The sequence below is a fragment of the Podarcis liolepis genome (genome assembly GCF_965112155.1).
Source record: "Podarcis liolepis genome assembly, chromosome: 7".
Taxonomy (NCBI): domain Eukaryota; kingdom Metazoa; phylum Chordata; class Lepidosauria; order Squamata; family Lacertidae; genus Podarcis; species Podarcis liolepis.
The window spans coordinates 76,543,804-76,557,704 of record NC_139561.1 but is presented as its reverse complement, the minus strand read 5'-3'; the positions used below and the strand labels follow the sequence as shown (position 1 = coordinate 76,557,704).

Here is a 13,901-nt window from a genome sequence, read left to right as displayed (position 1 = left end):
TTTGTGTGGAGAGTTAATCACCCCATTATCATCATCTCACCCGTGGTGTTCAGCTGATTCTTTATGTGACTTTTCTCCTTGCAGATCCAGATAAGCCGGTGACTGCAAAGACTGCAAATTTTCTAGCAGCAGCTGTTAAAATAAGGGCCACAACGATGCTCTCTGAGTTTTAATGTGTGTAATTTTTAATTTAATGTTGCAGATGAATTTGCCTATTTGGGCTCATCTATGTCACTTTGCACACAAATCGCAATGGCTGGGGGCTGGATGGAAATGCCTTTGAAAAAGCAAAGTGAAATCAGACAGATTTATCTAGGCAGGGGACAATTTTAATCAGGACCAGGGTGGGTGGGGGGTTAAATCCTCCTCTCTTTGTGCCACCATCCCATACCCTGATCATGTTCCCCTGCTCCACAGTCACTATTTAAGAAGAACTGAAATCTTGACATATTCAGTGTAATTATGCATTAAACATCACATCTCCTAGGGTTGCCATATGTCAGGAATTTATTGGACATAGCTGGAATACTGCAGTTGGAAGAAATGTCTGGGCAGAAATCGCTCAAAATGTCCAGGAAAAAATTTGGACGTATGGTAACCCATGTTGGCAGTGTCGTTTCTGGCGATTTCCCCTAAAAATTGCAATTTTGCCTAAAATGTTCAAACAACAACAACAACAAAACTTTTGTGTTTGGATTTTCACTTTTTGAAATATGGCAACTCTATTCTAGACTGGCCGTAAGCCTTCTCACAACCCAACTCACAGCAATGTCCTCTTAAACCCATTGATGTGGGGGTGGGGAGGGCAAGGTGAATAAACTGTATTTTCCCCTTTTGTTTAAAACTTTTGCTTAAACTGTAATTTTTCCTTTTTCTCTCTGCATTCCCTCTGAATAGATATTGCATTTCCTGTCTTTTCCCAGCATAGTATCCATCTCTGCTCCCCTCAGTTTGTTATCATTTGGCACATAACTGCAGGAGCAAGTTGGCTTTCCTACGAAGATCAGGAGACTTCAAAGCAGAAGAGAAACAGTAACTCAAGCGTAACAATAAAAAAATTCCTTCCAGTAGCACCTTAAAGACCAACTAAGTTAGTTCTCGGTATGAGCTTTCGTGTGCATGCACACTTCTTCAGATGCATGCACACGAAAGCTCATACCAAGAACTAACTTAGTTGGTCTTTAAGGTGCTACTGGAAGGAATTTTTTTATTTTGACTATGGCAGACCAACACGGCTACCTATCTGTAACTCAAGCGTAACAGTCGCTGTAATTTAGATAATAGAATATTAGAACTGTAGAGCTGGTAGGGACCCTAAGGAACATCTAGTCCAGCCCCTGCTATGATTCTGCTATGCTATGATTCTGCAATACAGGAATATGTAGCTGTCCCATACAGGGATCGAATCTGCAACCTTGGTGTTATCAGCACCACGCTCTAACCAACTGAGGACAGGTTAAAAAGACATTTTCCGGGCTGTTCAGAATATACACCTGTTGCCAAAACACTTGGGAATGTATCTGCCACAAGGAGAGGCTTGGCCCACCTGCCCCAGATCCATTTGAGACAAATCCTGCATCACTGATGCTCAAACAACCATCCCCAGTGACCCATTGCTTGCCCAACCCATCATCACATATTGCACTATTCATGGCCCATCGGCTTTGCAAAACTGATTGCAAAGCATAACCACTTCTGCTTTTTGCAGGTATTTATTTCTGGCAGACCTTCTCCCCAGCGTTGCTATTCTGATCAGAGAGCAGGACAGGCTCATTGGCAGAAGGACTCCTGGCGAGAGTTTGGGTGAACACTACTGCCATTGTAAGCAGGTAAGAATACTTTTTTTCTTGTTGAATACAAAATTCAGCCAAAACATAAGGAGCTTTAGAAACCATCGTTTTCAGAGGGCTGAGACCAAAAGGACTTTGGAAATGCATAATGTTGGCTGTGTTTAATTCTCATTGAATTTGCTTTCTTATTCCTACAGTCATTTCTTTACTTAATTAGTGGTGGTTCTTCAGCTTAGTCAGGTGGGATATCGCAGCGCTTAAGCCTGTTAGATGTTTTGGAATTTCCTGGTTATATGACAAACAATTTCATAATGTCGCAAAAGAGGCCAGTCTTGTTGTATGATGCTCCTGCCCTCTCAGTGGAGGGAACCCTATAGAATTATATTTTCATTTTGACTCGTGCCCTTGCTGTTAGTATATGCAAGGTTTATAAATCACACAGGATTCTGTACCACAGATAATGCTGAAGAGTTTTGTGTAACTGACCCCCACCTCTACCCCACCTATAAGAATAGGAAGTGTGCAGATCTATTTTGATTAATAGTACTGAAACAGGTTTAGAGACAGATCTAATTTTGGGGGGAAAACCTCAGGTGGCAGTTTTGAAATCTCTCACATGTATAATTGCAGAACTTTTGAAATCTCTCACATGTATAATTGCAGAACTTTGAAATGCCCATGAAGAACTTTATGTTCTAGGAAGAGTATTGTGTGGTTTGAGTTGGCTGTATGGCATTTACAGTACAACCCAAGCAGGGTTACTCAACTTCCGTTTAATGAGACTTAAGTCTACCATCCATTCACATTTCCCTAGGCATATGTCCCCACAAAGGTTTACTGTTCTGCATAGTTATGCTCAGGGATGCCTCAGTTAGTGGCTGTGGGTTGTATCTGACAATAGTCCTACTCAGATAAGACCCTGGAGTCAAAGGGTTCAAATCTATTAATTCTGATCAGCTTACTCTGAGTAGGACCAACAAGGGATACAATGCTGTGTATGGAATTGCTGTGCAACAGGGAAACGAATGGTAAGGAGAGGAATTTGAATGGGCAAATTAAGCTTGCTTTATGAGAAGGCATTTTGGGGGTGTTTGTCTTAGTAACCTATCACTCTAGTTCCTCTCTGCTTTCCTGTATAACATGGTGGTCACCAGTCAGTCATTTTTTATGAAAAAATAAAGGGAAGAGAGAGAAAGAGAGAGGAATGATGGTAGTTCCCAGACCGGTTGTTTATTGGACACTCAGGCTATGCTTGCCCAGAGCTTGCATGTTGCTGGAGGTTCTATGACATCACCTGTTTATAGAACATTGATCCTGATCTGTCCGGGCAACAGTTACATGGCATTGCCAGCTAAAGGTTGTCATCCTGCGCTTTCCAGTATCAATTACCCATCACTTTTCCATGGGACTTTTGTGCTGTTTGTATGCACCATATTTGGTCATTATCCCACGTTTTCTAGCGCAATGATTCCTTCGCTTTTCTCATCACAAAAAGGCGAAGGAATATTTGCAATGGAGAATGTGGGATAATGACCACATATGATGCACACAAACAGCCTATCTGCAAGTGCCCAGTGACTAGGAATGTTGACATTCCTTCACCTGACCCCCGGGGCATCTAATAGTGGCTGCCTGCTCTGTGACTGCATTGGGGGCGCTTTAGTATTACAAAACCCAAAAAGTCAGGGCAAGAAGAAAATATTGGTTTATAAAACCATACGTGCTGTGGAAAAAGTGACTAGAGAATTTTTCTTTTCACGCTCTCTTGCCAATGCTAGAACTCAGGGCCATCTAAAGAAGCTGAACCTTGAGAAATTCTGGAGAGACAAAAGGTTCCTCACAATGCACATAGTTAAACTATGAGGTTCGGTACCCCAAGATGTGGTGATGATCACCAGCTTCAATGGTTTTAAACAGTGCTTTTTCTGGGGGTACGCAGGGGGGCGCGTACCCCTAAACATTTTGTGAATCTAACAGGAGAAGAAACTTTTTTAAAAAATGTTTCTTCTCTAAAATGGTGACTCGTCAGTTCCGTTGTTACCCCTATGCATGTTCTTTGTACTTCTGTCCATTTACTGTATTTATTTCCCCCGATTTGAACTATATCATTCTAATTTTCTCGAGTCAAAATGAGAGTACCCCTCAACATTTTTTAAAGAAAAAACCAAACCACTGGCTTTAAAAGTGAAATTGGCAAATTCATGGATAAGCCTAGCAGTGGCTACTAGGCATGTTGTCAGTTTGTATCTGGACCCAGTGGAAGCTGCACATGTTCGTTTTTAAAGCCCTTCATGACTTTGACCTGAAAGACTTCTTCCTTCCCTACAACCCTCTTAGCTCTGAAGAGCAAGGAAGGGAGCCATCTTGGTTGTTCCACCATCCTCAGAAGCTCAGGGTGGTGGTGGCCCAGGAGAGGGCATTTTTGGTGGTGGCCCCTACATTGTGAAACTCCTTCCCCAGAGCTGCCTCTGGCACCTTTATTATTACAGCTTTCTTCAAATGCTGAAGAGGCACCTGTTTACCCTGGCTTTTGACACCTGAGGTGTATATTTCTAGGACCCACCTTGTTTCTGAGTTTTAAGTGGATTAAAAACTGTTTTTAATCTTGTGTTTTAAGGCTGCAACTTACCCTTGAATGCCGGTTGCTGGAGAGCAACAGTGGGTGTCGGCATGTGCACTCACATCCTGCTTATGGGTTTGGCAACGGCATCTGGGGGGGGCACTGTGAGAAACAGGAAGGTGGAGAAGCATCCATTGGGCTGATCCAGAGTATGACTCAGTGATTTCTCCACCACTTTCAATCTCTTCCTATCATGTACAGCCACAGAAGGGCTTTGGGTGCCCTTTAGGTCGATTTCTCCAGTAGGAACTACTTGGTGTGGTTCAGATGCTGTAATATTTAGTTCTCTCAGTTCAATAATGCATACACTCCAACATTTATCTGGTGAAAATAGGGACATCCTTAATAATAATGATAACAACAACAGCAACAACAATACTGTGGAACCTCAATTTTTGGATGTCTCCGTTGCCAAATGTTTCAGTTTTCAAACACCAGCAACCTGGAAGTAAATGCTTCCATTTTCGAACTTGCCTTGGAAGTCGAACGGCTTCCACTGCGTATATCAGTTGTTTTTCAAAATTCTATCTATTGAATTGGCAGACTGCACCTCAGGTTTCGAACGTTTTGGAAATCAGTCTTCTGGAATGGATTATGTTTGAAAACTGAGGTACCACTTTACTTTTATTATTTATCCCTCGTCTACAGTGGTACCTCTGGTTACATACTTAATTCATTCCAGAGGTCTGTTCTTAACCTGAAACTGTTCTTAACCTGAGGTACCACTTTAGCTAATGGGGCCTCCTGCTGCTGCCGCGCCACGGGAGCACGATTTCTTTTCTCATCCTGAAGCAAAGTTCTTAACCCGAGGTACTATTTCTGGGTTAGCGGAGTCTGTAAACTGAAGCTTATATAACCTGAAGAGTATGTAACCCGAGGTACCACTGTATATGACTGGTTGTTTATTGATGACACATGATATGTTTGCCCAGCGCTTGCATATTGCTGGAGGTTCTATGACATCACCAGTTTACAGAGCATTGATCCTGATACGTCCGGGCAACAGACACATGGCATTGCCAGCTAAAGGTTGTCATCCTGCACTTTCCAGTTTCAATTACCCATCACTTTTCCATGGGACTTTTGTGCTGTTTGTATGCATCATATCTGGTCATTATCCCACGTTTTCTAACACAACGATTCCTTCACTTTTCTGATCACAAAAAGGCGAAGGAATCTTTGCAATGGAAAATGTGGGATAACAACCAAATATGATGCACACAGACAGCCCATCTGCAAGTGCCCAGTGACTAGGAATGTTGACATTCCTTCATCTGACTCCCAGGGGCATCTAATAGTGGCAGCCTGCTTTGTGACTTTGTAAATAATAATAATAATAATAATAATAATAATACAGTGGTACCTTGGTTCTCAAAATTAATCTGTTCTGGAAATCCATTCCAAAACCAAAGCATTCTAAAACCAAGGTGTGCTTTCCCATAGAAAGTAATGCAAAATGGATTAATCCGTTCCAGACTTTTAGAAACAACCCCTAAAACAGAAATTTAACATGAATTTTATGATCTAATGAGACCATTAATCCATAAAATGAAAGCAATAATCAATGTACTATAGTATAAAATAAATAAGACAGTCTTGTAGATGATAAAAATTAAAATTACTTTTTTTTCTTACCTGCACTGTTGACAGTCATTGTTTGGATGGGGGGTTTTTATCCATTTCCACATACAATTAATCAATCAGTAGCTGAACTGGGTTCCACACAGTCATAAAAACAAATTAATTGAAAAAGCCTCAAAAACAAAAACACAAAATAAATAGCAAAAACAAAAGCGCCAAACTTAATCTGTTCCGGAAGACAGTTTGACTTCCAAAATGATCGAAAACCAAGGCACAGCTTCTGATTGGTGAAGGTGCCCCAGAAACAGTAGCCGACAGCCACATTGGATATTCAACTTCCAAAAAACATTTGAAAACCAGAACCAAGGTGTTTGAGTATCAAGGCGTTTGAGAACCAAGGTACCACTGTAATAATAATAATAATAATAATAATAATAATAATAATAATAATAATAATACTTCTGTAATTTATCCCTCATCTAACGGACTGGGTTGCCAATGAGGCTTTTATTGGGTTATTGTAATTGAAAACTAAAAAAAAATATTATACGAAAATGGGATCACGTGTGACTTTTCCAGAGAGCACAATGAGCACAAATAATCATAAATGCACGGGGGGGGGGGGGGGGGAGGATGTCTGGAGGAGCTCTGAAAAATATATACTCCTCATTGTCTTCTGACATACGAACCGGACAAGTTATTTGTGTGTTGTGTATCAAATGCACTTATGGGTGATTTAAATCTTTCAAATAAAGGAGTCAATACTTCAGTGTGGCAGCACCTAGGCTTTGGCACTCCTTGCCTGATAGAATCATAAAATACTAGAGTTGGAAGGGACCCTGAGGGTCATCTAGTCCAACCCCCTGCAATGCAGGAATCTTGACTAAAGCATTCAGGACAGATGGCCATCTGACTTCTGCTTAGAGACCTCCAAGGATAGAGAGTCTACAACCTCTCCAGAGAAGTCTATTCCACTGTCCAAAAGCTCTTACTTAGGGCTGGCAACTTCTGGTATTAGATGCCCACTAAAACCTTTGTTGTTGCAGCAAGTCTATCCAGACTCATAATTATAAGTTACACATCTTCGTTTTTAACTTTTTGCTCACACCATCTGTGTAATGTTGATAACTATGTTATATTACTTTCTCCACACTCCTTAGATATCATCATCATCATCATTAAGGGCTTTATATTTTTCTATCTAGAAATAAAATCATTAAAACAGGCGGAGAGTGGCATAGTTCCCAAATTATTCGAAAGCAGACCCATTCTTTCTGAACTCACTTTTCCTGCTTGTTCTTTCAGTTTCTTGGGCTCCTTTCCAGCAGAGGGACAAAGAGCTTTTGGAAGGAGACACAAGATGAGTTATCCCCTTGGAGCCTTCATTTTCGGACTGCTTTCAACCTGCCTGCAATGGGAAGGTAAAGAGAAGACTGAAAGGGCAGAGCTATGGGGACAATGCAGGGGGCTCATCCATGCTTCCTCTAGTCTGCTTGCCAGGAAAAACTGCTCTTTAGCGCTCAATTGGAGCATATGGCAATTTGAGTTTTATCTGGATTGATGTTTGCTCCCATTTAGCACTAAAGAGTGGAGAAGGAGCAGGGCAAGTGGAAATGTGGATGAACCCAGAGTCTACACCCTGAAATATCCAGTCTTTTCCAGTAATGGGGGACAGGGAGGAGTGGGTGTTCTGGAATAGGCTGATGGAGTTTCTTATTGTCTCCTCCACACAGGTGCTCAGTGCCTTCCAGGGTTCAACCTGACGGTCCCTCCTGAAGTGAGAGTACAGGAGGGGTTCTGTGTCGTCATCCCCTGCAAATTCACTTACCCAGCATCGACTGACACCAGTGGTGTTGAATTGCATGGATATTGGTATACTGTAGGCAGCAGAGCTTCCGATTATGCAGTGGCCACCAATGATAGGAATAAATATATAGAACCTTTCGCTCTCAATCGCTTCCTTCTGTCGGGGGACTTGGAACAAGGAGACTGTTCCCTCACCATCAACGATGCCCGCAAAAGCTCCGATGAAAGAGCATACTATTTCAGAATACAGAAAGGCACAATAAGATTTAGCTACTCAGATTTACCTACATTAGTGAAAGTGGCAGGTGAGTGGCTGGAAGGATGCCCGGCTCTCTGCTGTCTGTATGTCTCTCTGCCCCTGAGCCTTTGGGTGAAGGAACCTGTCTCAGCACTCTTGCCCTCACCGCCAACATGGCAGAGCGACCTTGCCCTGTCTCAGAGCCAAGCAAGGCTGTAGTGCCTGCCCATTCATGCAGGGGGAGCCCAGCCAGACAAACTGGCACTTGTCGGGTGCAAAGGTGTCTGGCACCCCCAGTGTGGCCCAGCGCTGTGCTCCTCTCTGCAAGCATTGGTATCACCTATGCTGAGAGAGAAGCACCAGAAAATTAAAATCTGCTGTGTATGAACCAACACATCTACCTGTGCTTAAAACCCCCCAATTAATCTAACCCGTTAAGACAGCTTGGGAAAACACTTGACTTTGCAAGAATTTTCTGTATTTCTTCCAGAGTACTGGAAAAAGCCCTTGAGATTCTGAGCATTGTTTGCTCTTATACAGTTGTACCTTGGTTCTGGAATGCCTTGTGACTCGGACGTTTTGGCTCCCAAATGCCGCAAACCTGGAAGTGAGTGTTCTGGTTTGCAAACGTTCTTTGGAACCTGAACGTCCGATGCAGCTTCTGAACGTTTTGGAAGTCGAACAGACTTCCGGAACGGATTCTGTTCAACTTCTGAGGTACCACTGTATTCTAATGGATCATGGAATATTGCTTTATTTGATATAAGTTAGAGTTGCCATACGTCCAGGATTTGGTCATCGGAAACAGTGCCCAGGTGGAAATCACTGGAACATCTGGGAAAATCTGGATGTATGGCAAGCTGTGTCCGAAGTGTATATTTTGTTGAATTTTCTTAAAAATAGCTCAACAATTTTGACAAAGTTTCACTTCCTGAAATATGGCAACCCTAATAAAAGTTGTTAGTTTTAAAGTTATGTTCTTATTATGACTTTTTTCCCATTGGATCAGATTATTAGGTGTGTGATCTTGGCTGTCTACTTTGTTGTTTCTTCAGCTTGTAAACTGCCTTGCGTATAGTAATGTAGAAAGTATATTAATTAAAAATGAAAATGAAATGGAACAGAGAGCTCACACCCACTTCTGTCTTTCCCATGCCTGGAAAGCATGTATCTGAGTGGTTTTCTGCTTGTTCCATATTTTCTAGGAGGACTCTGAGTGGCTTTGCCTTGACCCCACCACTCCGCCCCAGAAAGCATGCTCTTCTGCATTAAATCAGAACAAAGGGCAATCTGGGGGCAACCTGCTTGCCATTTGTTCTGAATCAGTGCTAAATAATGGGTTTTCCTGGGAGAAAGTGGTGGGGAAAACGCAAGTGTGGATGAGCTCAAATGCTCACTGAAAAAAGACCGACTCTCCATGTTGGTGCATCCCTCAGCCCATTCTTCTGCCCATGGAATTAGCAAAGCTCCTTTCCCCACTCATCACTTATCAGTCCCCATTTCCATGCCCCTTTTCTTGCTCAAAATACTCTGCATTGCTATAAAGGTGCTCTGAATTCCAGAGCTGTGCCGATAAGGATGCATGTCAAGTCTCCGACAGAACTAATATAGCAAAGGATCATGGCTTTAAAGAGCAACAACAAATTATCAGAAACCCATTATCTCTTTTTCTGAAGTGACGCCAATGGCCATCACAAATATAAGGCTGGTTGAGGTCGCTATATACTTATGCATCTTTCTCTCCATAAATTCAGAGAAACCTGAAATACAGATACCAGGAAAGCTTCGGGCAGGACATCCAGTGAATATCAGTTGTACAACCCCAGGAAGTTGTTCTTCGGAGGTGGACCTCACCTGGGGAGGCGTTTCTGTAGTCAACACATCGAGGACCACAAGCAAGCTGACAAATGAAATCAAGGTTTACAGTACCTTCATACCCTCAATTGCAGACCATGGCCAGAATCTCATCTGCAATGCCAGCTACAACCAAGGGACCCATCCTGTGCAAACAGAGGAGAGGATCCAGTTGGAGGTCAACTGTGAGTGACTCTGGGTGTTGTTGCTGTTGCTGCTGCCGTTTTAAACACTAAATTTCTAATCTAGCTGAGCTGGAACTGAAACGACTTGGGGAAAAGACTTGTTAAGGAAACTCTAACTCAATTTTGCCTAGAAGAGTTGTGAGCCATGGCACTCACTCTCTTGCCTCTGAGGGCAGGTCCGTTGTCTGGCTTTTGCCCCTGGGCATCTCTTTTGTGGGGGACCTCTTCCTCTTGTTATGTTTCAAGAAGAGTGAGGCCACCCGAGACAGCCCAGTGTGCTTAACTATGAGTTAATTACAGTCACGAGCTAATTCAAGGCAAAACTATGAAGCAGACAATCTGAGGCAAGGCTAGAGAAGCACAAAGCGTTAGCGTGTATCTCAGTTTGTCATTTGAGGCTAGCTCCTCCTGTGTCCATTACTTGGTGGAACAGCAACTGGCTATTGCCTGGAAACAGTGTGGTCTCCATCGGATCAATGTGCTGCAAATGTGGGGTAGAGCAACTTGAGTTCAGTAGGGCGGGCATGGAGCATTCTGCAGTAGAAAACTACTGATGCTGAAAAATGCAGGAAGACACAACATTGCCATCAGGGCTGGCTTTGCCACAGGTATGGGCAACCTGCAGCCCCCCAGATGTTGGTGGCATCTGTCTCCCTTTAGCCCCAACCAGCATGACCAGTGGTGAGGAATGGTGGGAGATAGAGTCCATAAAAATCTGGAAGGCCACAGGATCCCCATGCCTCCTCTATAGTGCCTATGACACATTTTTTGGGGGGGATTAGAAGTACCCCACTTTATATGGCAAGGCTCACCATAACCTCCAGCTGGAAGGAACAGAATGCTGGAGAAGGTCACTTTTTTGGTCTTCTAAACCAGCAATGCCATCCATATGCAAAGTACCGGACAGGAAAATGGCAATGGATGGCCATCTATCACAGATGATTCAGCTGAGATTCCTGCATTGCAGGGGCTTGGCCCATATGACCCTTGGGTCCCCTTCCAACTCTAAGACTCTATGATTCTAACTGGTGTTGGTCATCTGTTGCAGAGAGGGGAACCACCACCCCACCCAGGTTGACTACAACTCCCATCAGCCCCAGCCAGCATGGCAGATGCTTAGGAATGATGGGAAGTGCAGTGTGACATCTGGAAGGCATCAGGTTCTCCATCTCTGTGCAATGATGATCAGAGGACAAAGTGGCAAAACCTTGACTGGGTGGGCAGGTGAAGCAGGTTGGATGTGGCCCCCAAAAGTACTTAGAGAGAAAGATACCTGTGAATGCAATATCCTAGGATTAGAATCTCTCCCAGCCTTTGCTAAATTCCCACTTGACAGGGCCACTTCCTCACAGGGCTTGTGCTTGCCTTTTACAGACCCACCGGTGCTGTGGTTCAGTGGGATACTTGAACGTCCTGGTGAAAGTAAGTATTTTACGTATTTGTTAGCCATTATACAGACCATGAAAATAAAGATGGCTGCCTAAGCCATGGTAGCCACAGTTCCTTGGAGCAAGCAGCACTAAATGTATGTGAGTCTATTTGTGTGTGGATTTTGCTTGTTTTTAAAACATGGATTCTTCCATGGATAAGTGTAAGGATGCTGTCAGCGGCTGTTGGCTGGTTGCCCAGGAAAGTACAAAGACGAGGAAAAGTTTCTTGCAGTCCTTTTTTATTTCAATCTTTACAGAGTGAGGCTCTAGAACCCAGCATCTTGGATAATGACATTGTCCCAAATGAATCTCCACCCCACTTCTCTCCCACTTCCTCATTTGTCATCATCATCACCTCCTCTATGGCTGCTGCTACATGCCCTCTGTCTTCAAGCTCTTTGCTCTCCTACTTTCAAGGCTTGCCGGGTTCTGGGAGATGGTGGGTCTGGAATGCTTTCTAGTGATAATGTATCAGCCAGCTGCTGCTGCGGCTCTGCCTCCTCCTCTCCCATTATTTCCCAACTTTCCCCCTCATCTGCCTCTGAGCTGCGACCTCCCTCAAACCCCTGTTGTAAATCTATACTGTCTTCCTCTTCCTCCTCCCTGGAGGCAATCTCCACAACTCCTCATCCTCTGCCCAGTCCCTGACAATAAGGTTCTGCCAGTGGCAGACCTTGGCATCTCAAATTTCGGTGTTCTGTGTGCCAAAATCCGACCCACCACTCCGCCTCTCACCTTCACGTGGATGCCATAGCTGCATCACCTACTGTGGTCCCCTGGAAGCTCAGTGCTCAGTACAACTGCACTGATCACGCTCACCTAAATCCACCTTTGGTTGCATGCCTTGAAAGTAAACACTGCCCAGTAAATAAGATGTTACACTTGAGGAGCAAAGGAGAGTGATGCTTTGCCCCAAGGCAGGCATATGTCCCTAGTCAATCACTGAGACCACCTTGGGGAGCAGCATTACTGCTCCCACATGGATCAGAAGCACCACCAGTGCCATTTTCCTAGAAAAAGAGGTGCCAGAACTCACCATGAACATTCTCTTAGAATGGCAATGGTGCCCACCTGAGAGGTGCCGGAACTGAGTTCCGGGGAGTTCCTCAGAAAAAGAGACCTGAGCACCACTCATGTTAATGAGGAATCGTGTCTTCAGTTTTGTGGGCCCAGCTCATCAGAACTTCCTCCCTGTGGAAACCAGATAGGCATCATCCCTGTTATATTTCAGGTGCCTGGTTCAAATGGTTTTTTCCCCAGTAGGCTTTGCTCCATGAATGTTGCTGTGATGTTTCAATCTCCTGATGTTTCAATCCCTCATGTTCAGTTTATGTTTTAGATGGTGTAAATATTGTATGCTTTTTATTTCGTGAACCACTTTGGGACCTAGATAGTGAAAAGTGGGAACTGAATTTTTTAAAAAATAATTCGACTCTCACTTTTACCATGGATCCTTTGTTTGTCATTGGGCGCTGCAAACACCCAGCCTTTGTTTCCTGTCTGCAAAATGGGGATTTAGAAGATTTGGCAGCCCAACCATTATTTGAAACATTGTCCTCCTCTGACAAGCAAGCTGCCATCTCTTTATTTTGTGTTGCATCTGGAGGTGGTTGGATAAGAACTGTTTTCTTTGTCTGGGATGGGAGGGCGGCCAGACCAGAAGCTTGATAACCGCTGTGGCATCCCACTGTCCTGTTTGGAATCTTGCAGGTCGGAGAAACTTCACAGTTGCTTCCCATATCGAAGTCCAGGAAGGTGACTCCATCACGTTGTTCTGCGAGATAAAGAGCAACCCCTCAGCCAATGCGGCCTGGGTGACTAAATCACAAAAGACCACTGGTTGGCAATCCTCCGGCACCAATATCCTGACAATTTCAAATGTGAAGATAGCAGACAAACAGGGATACAAATGCCGTGCATCGAACACAGAGGGCGAGACTGATGCCACCTTCCAGCTCTATGTAGCATGTAAGGAAGACAAAACTGGGGTTCATGCAGTGGGGTGTTGCTGAGAGATAAAACCTTCCAAGGAGATGCAGACACTGTAGAGGATATTATTGGGAATGTTGGGGATGACTCTGGAACTCCTTGCTACAACGGGCCATTGTTGTGGCAAATATGGGGAATTAGCTAGGTATATTGCTGCAAAAGATATCAGGTTGCACCAGGAAACCTCTTCCTGCATGACTAATGCTATTGGGGTTTTTCTCACACAGACTTCATACAGGCCTTGGTTAGACACATACGGCTTGTCCACACTCCCTCTTGTCTCGTGCTTAGAATACATGGGTCTGAGTGGTTTTCCACTTGACTCATGCTTTGTAGGGACAGGTCTGAGTGCACACTCTCCCATGAAAATCAGTACGTGTGTCTTTTGATGCTGCACTGCCACGCAAG

General features: G+C 43.8%; 1 protein-coding gene across 8 annotated transcripts in view; it reads left to right on the top strand.

The window, feature by feature from the left end:
- The first annotated feature begins 1,721 nt into the window (after positions 1-1,721).
- LOC310712380 (sialic acid-binding Ig-like lectin 13) overlaps positions 1,722-13,901 on the top strand; it is a 31,039-nt gene continuing 18,859 nt past the window's right edge. For 4 of the 8 annotated variants that reach the window (XR_014528867.1, XM_083515355.1, XM_083515353.1 and 1 more), the window contains exons 1-7: positions 1,755-1,829; positions 4,408-4,504; positions 7,297-7,412; positions 7,725-8,102; positions 9,790-10,074; positions 11,449-11,496; positions 13,215-13,472. Coding sequence is in view for 6 of the 8 variants with exons in the window: in XM_083515355.1 (XP_083371481.1) it covers positions 4,461-4,504; positions 7,297-7,412; positions 7,725-8,102; positions 9,790-10,074; positions 11,449-11,496; positions 13,215-13,472 (1,129 nt within the window). In the remaining 2 variants the exon portion in view is untranslated. Of the gene's footprint in view, positions 1,830-4,407; positions 4,505-7,296; positions 7,413-7,724; positions 8,103-9,789; positions 10,075-11,448; positions 11,497-13,214; positions 13,473-13,901 lie in introns of all 8 variants that reach the window. The other 4 variants (XR_014528866.1, XM_083515356.1, XM_083515354.1 and 1 more) reach the window with 1 other exon arrangement.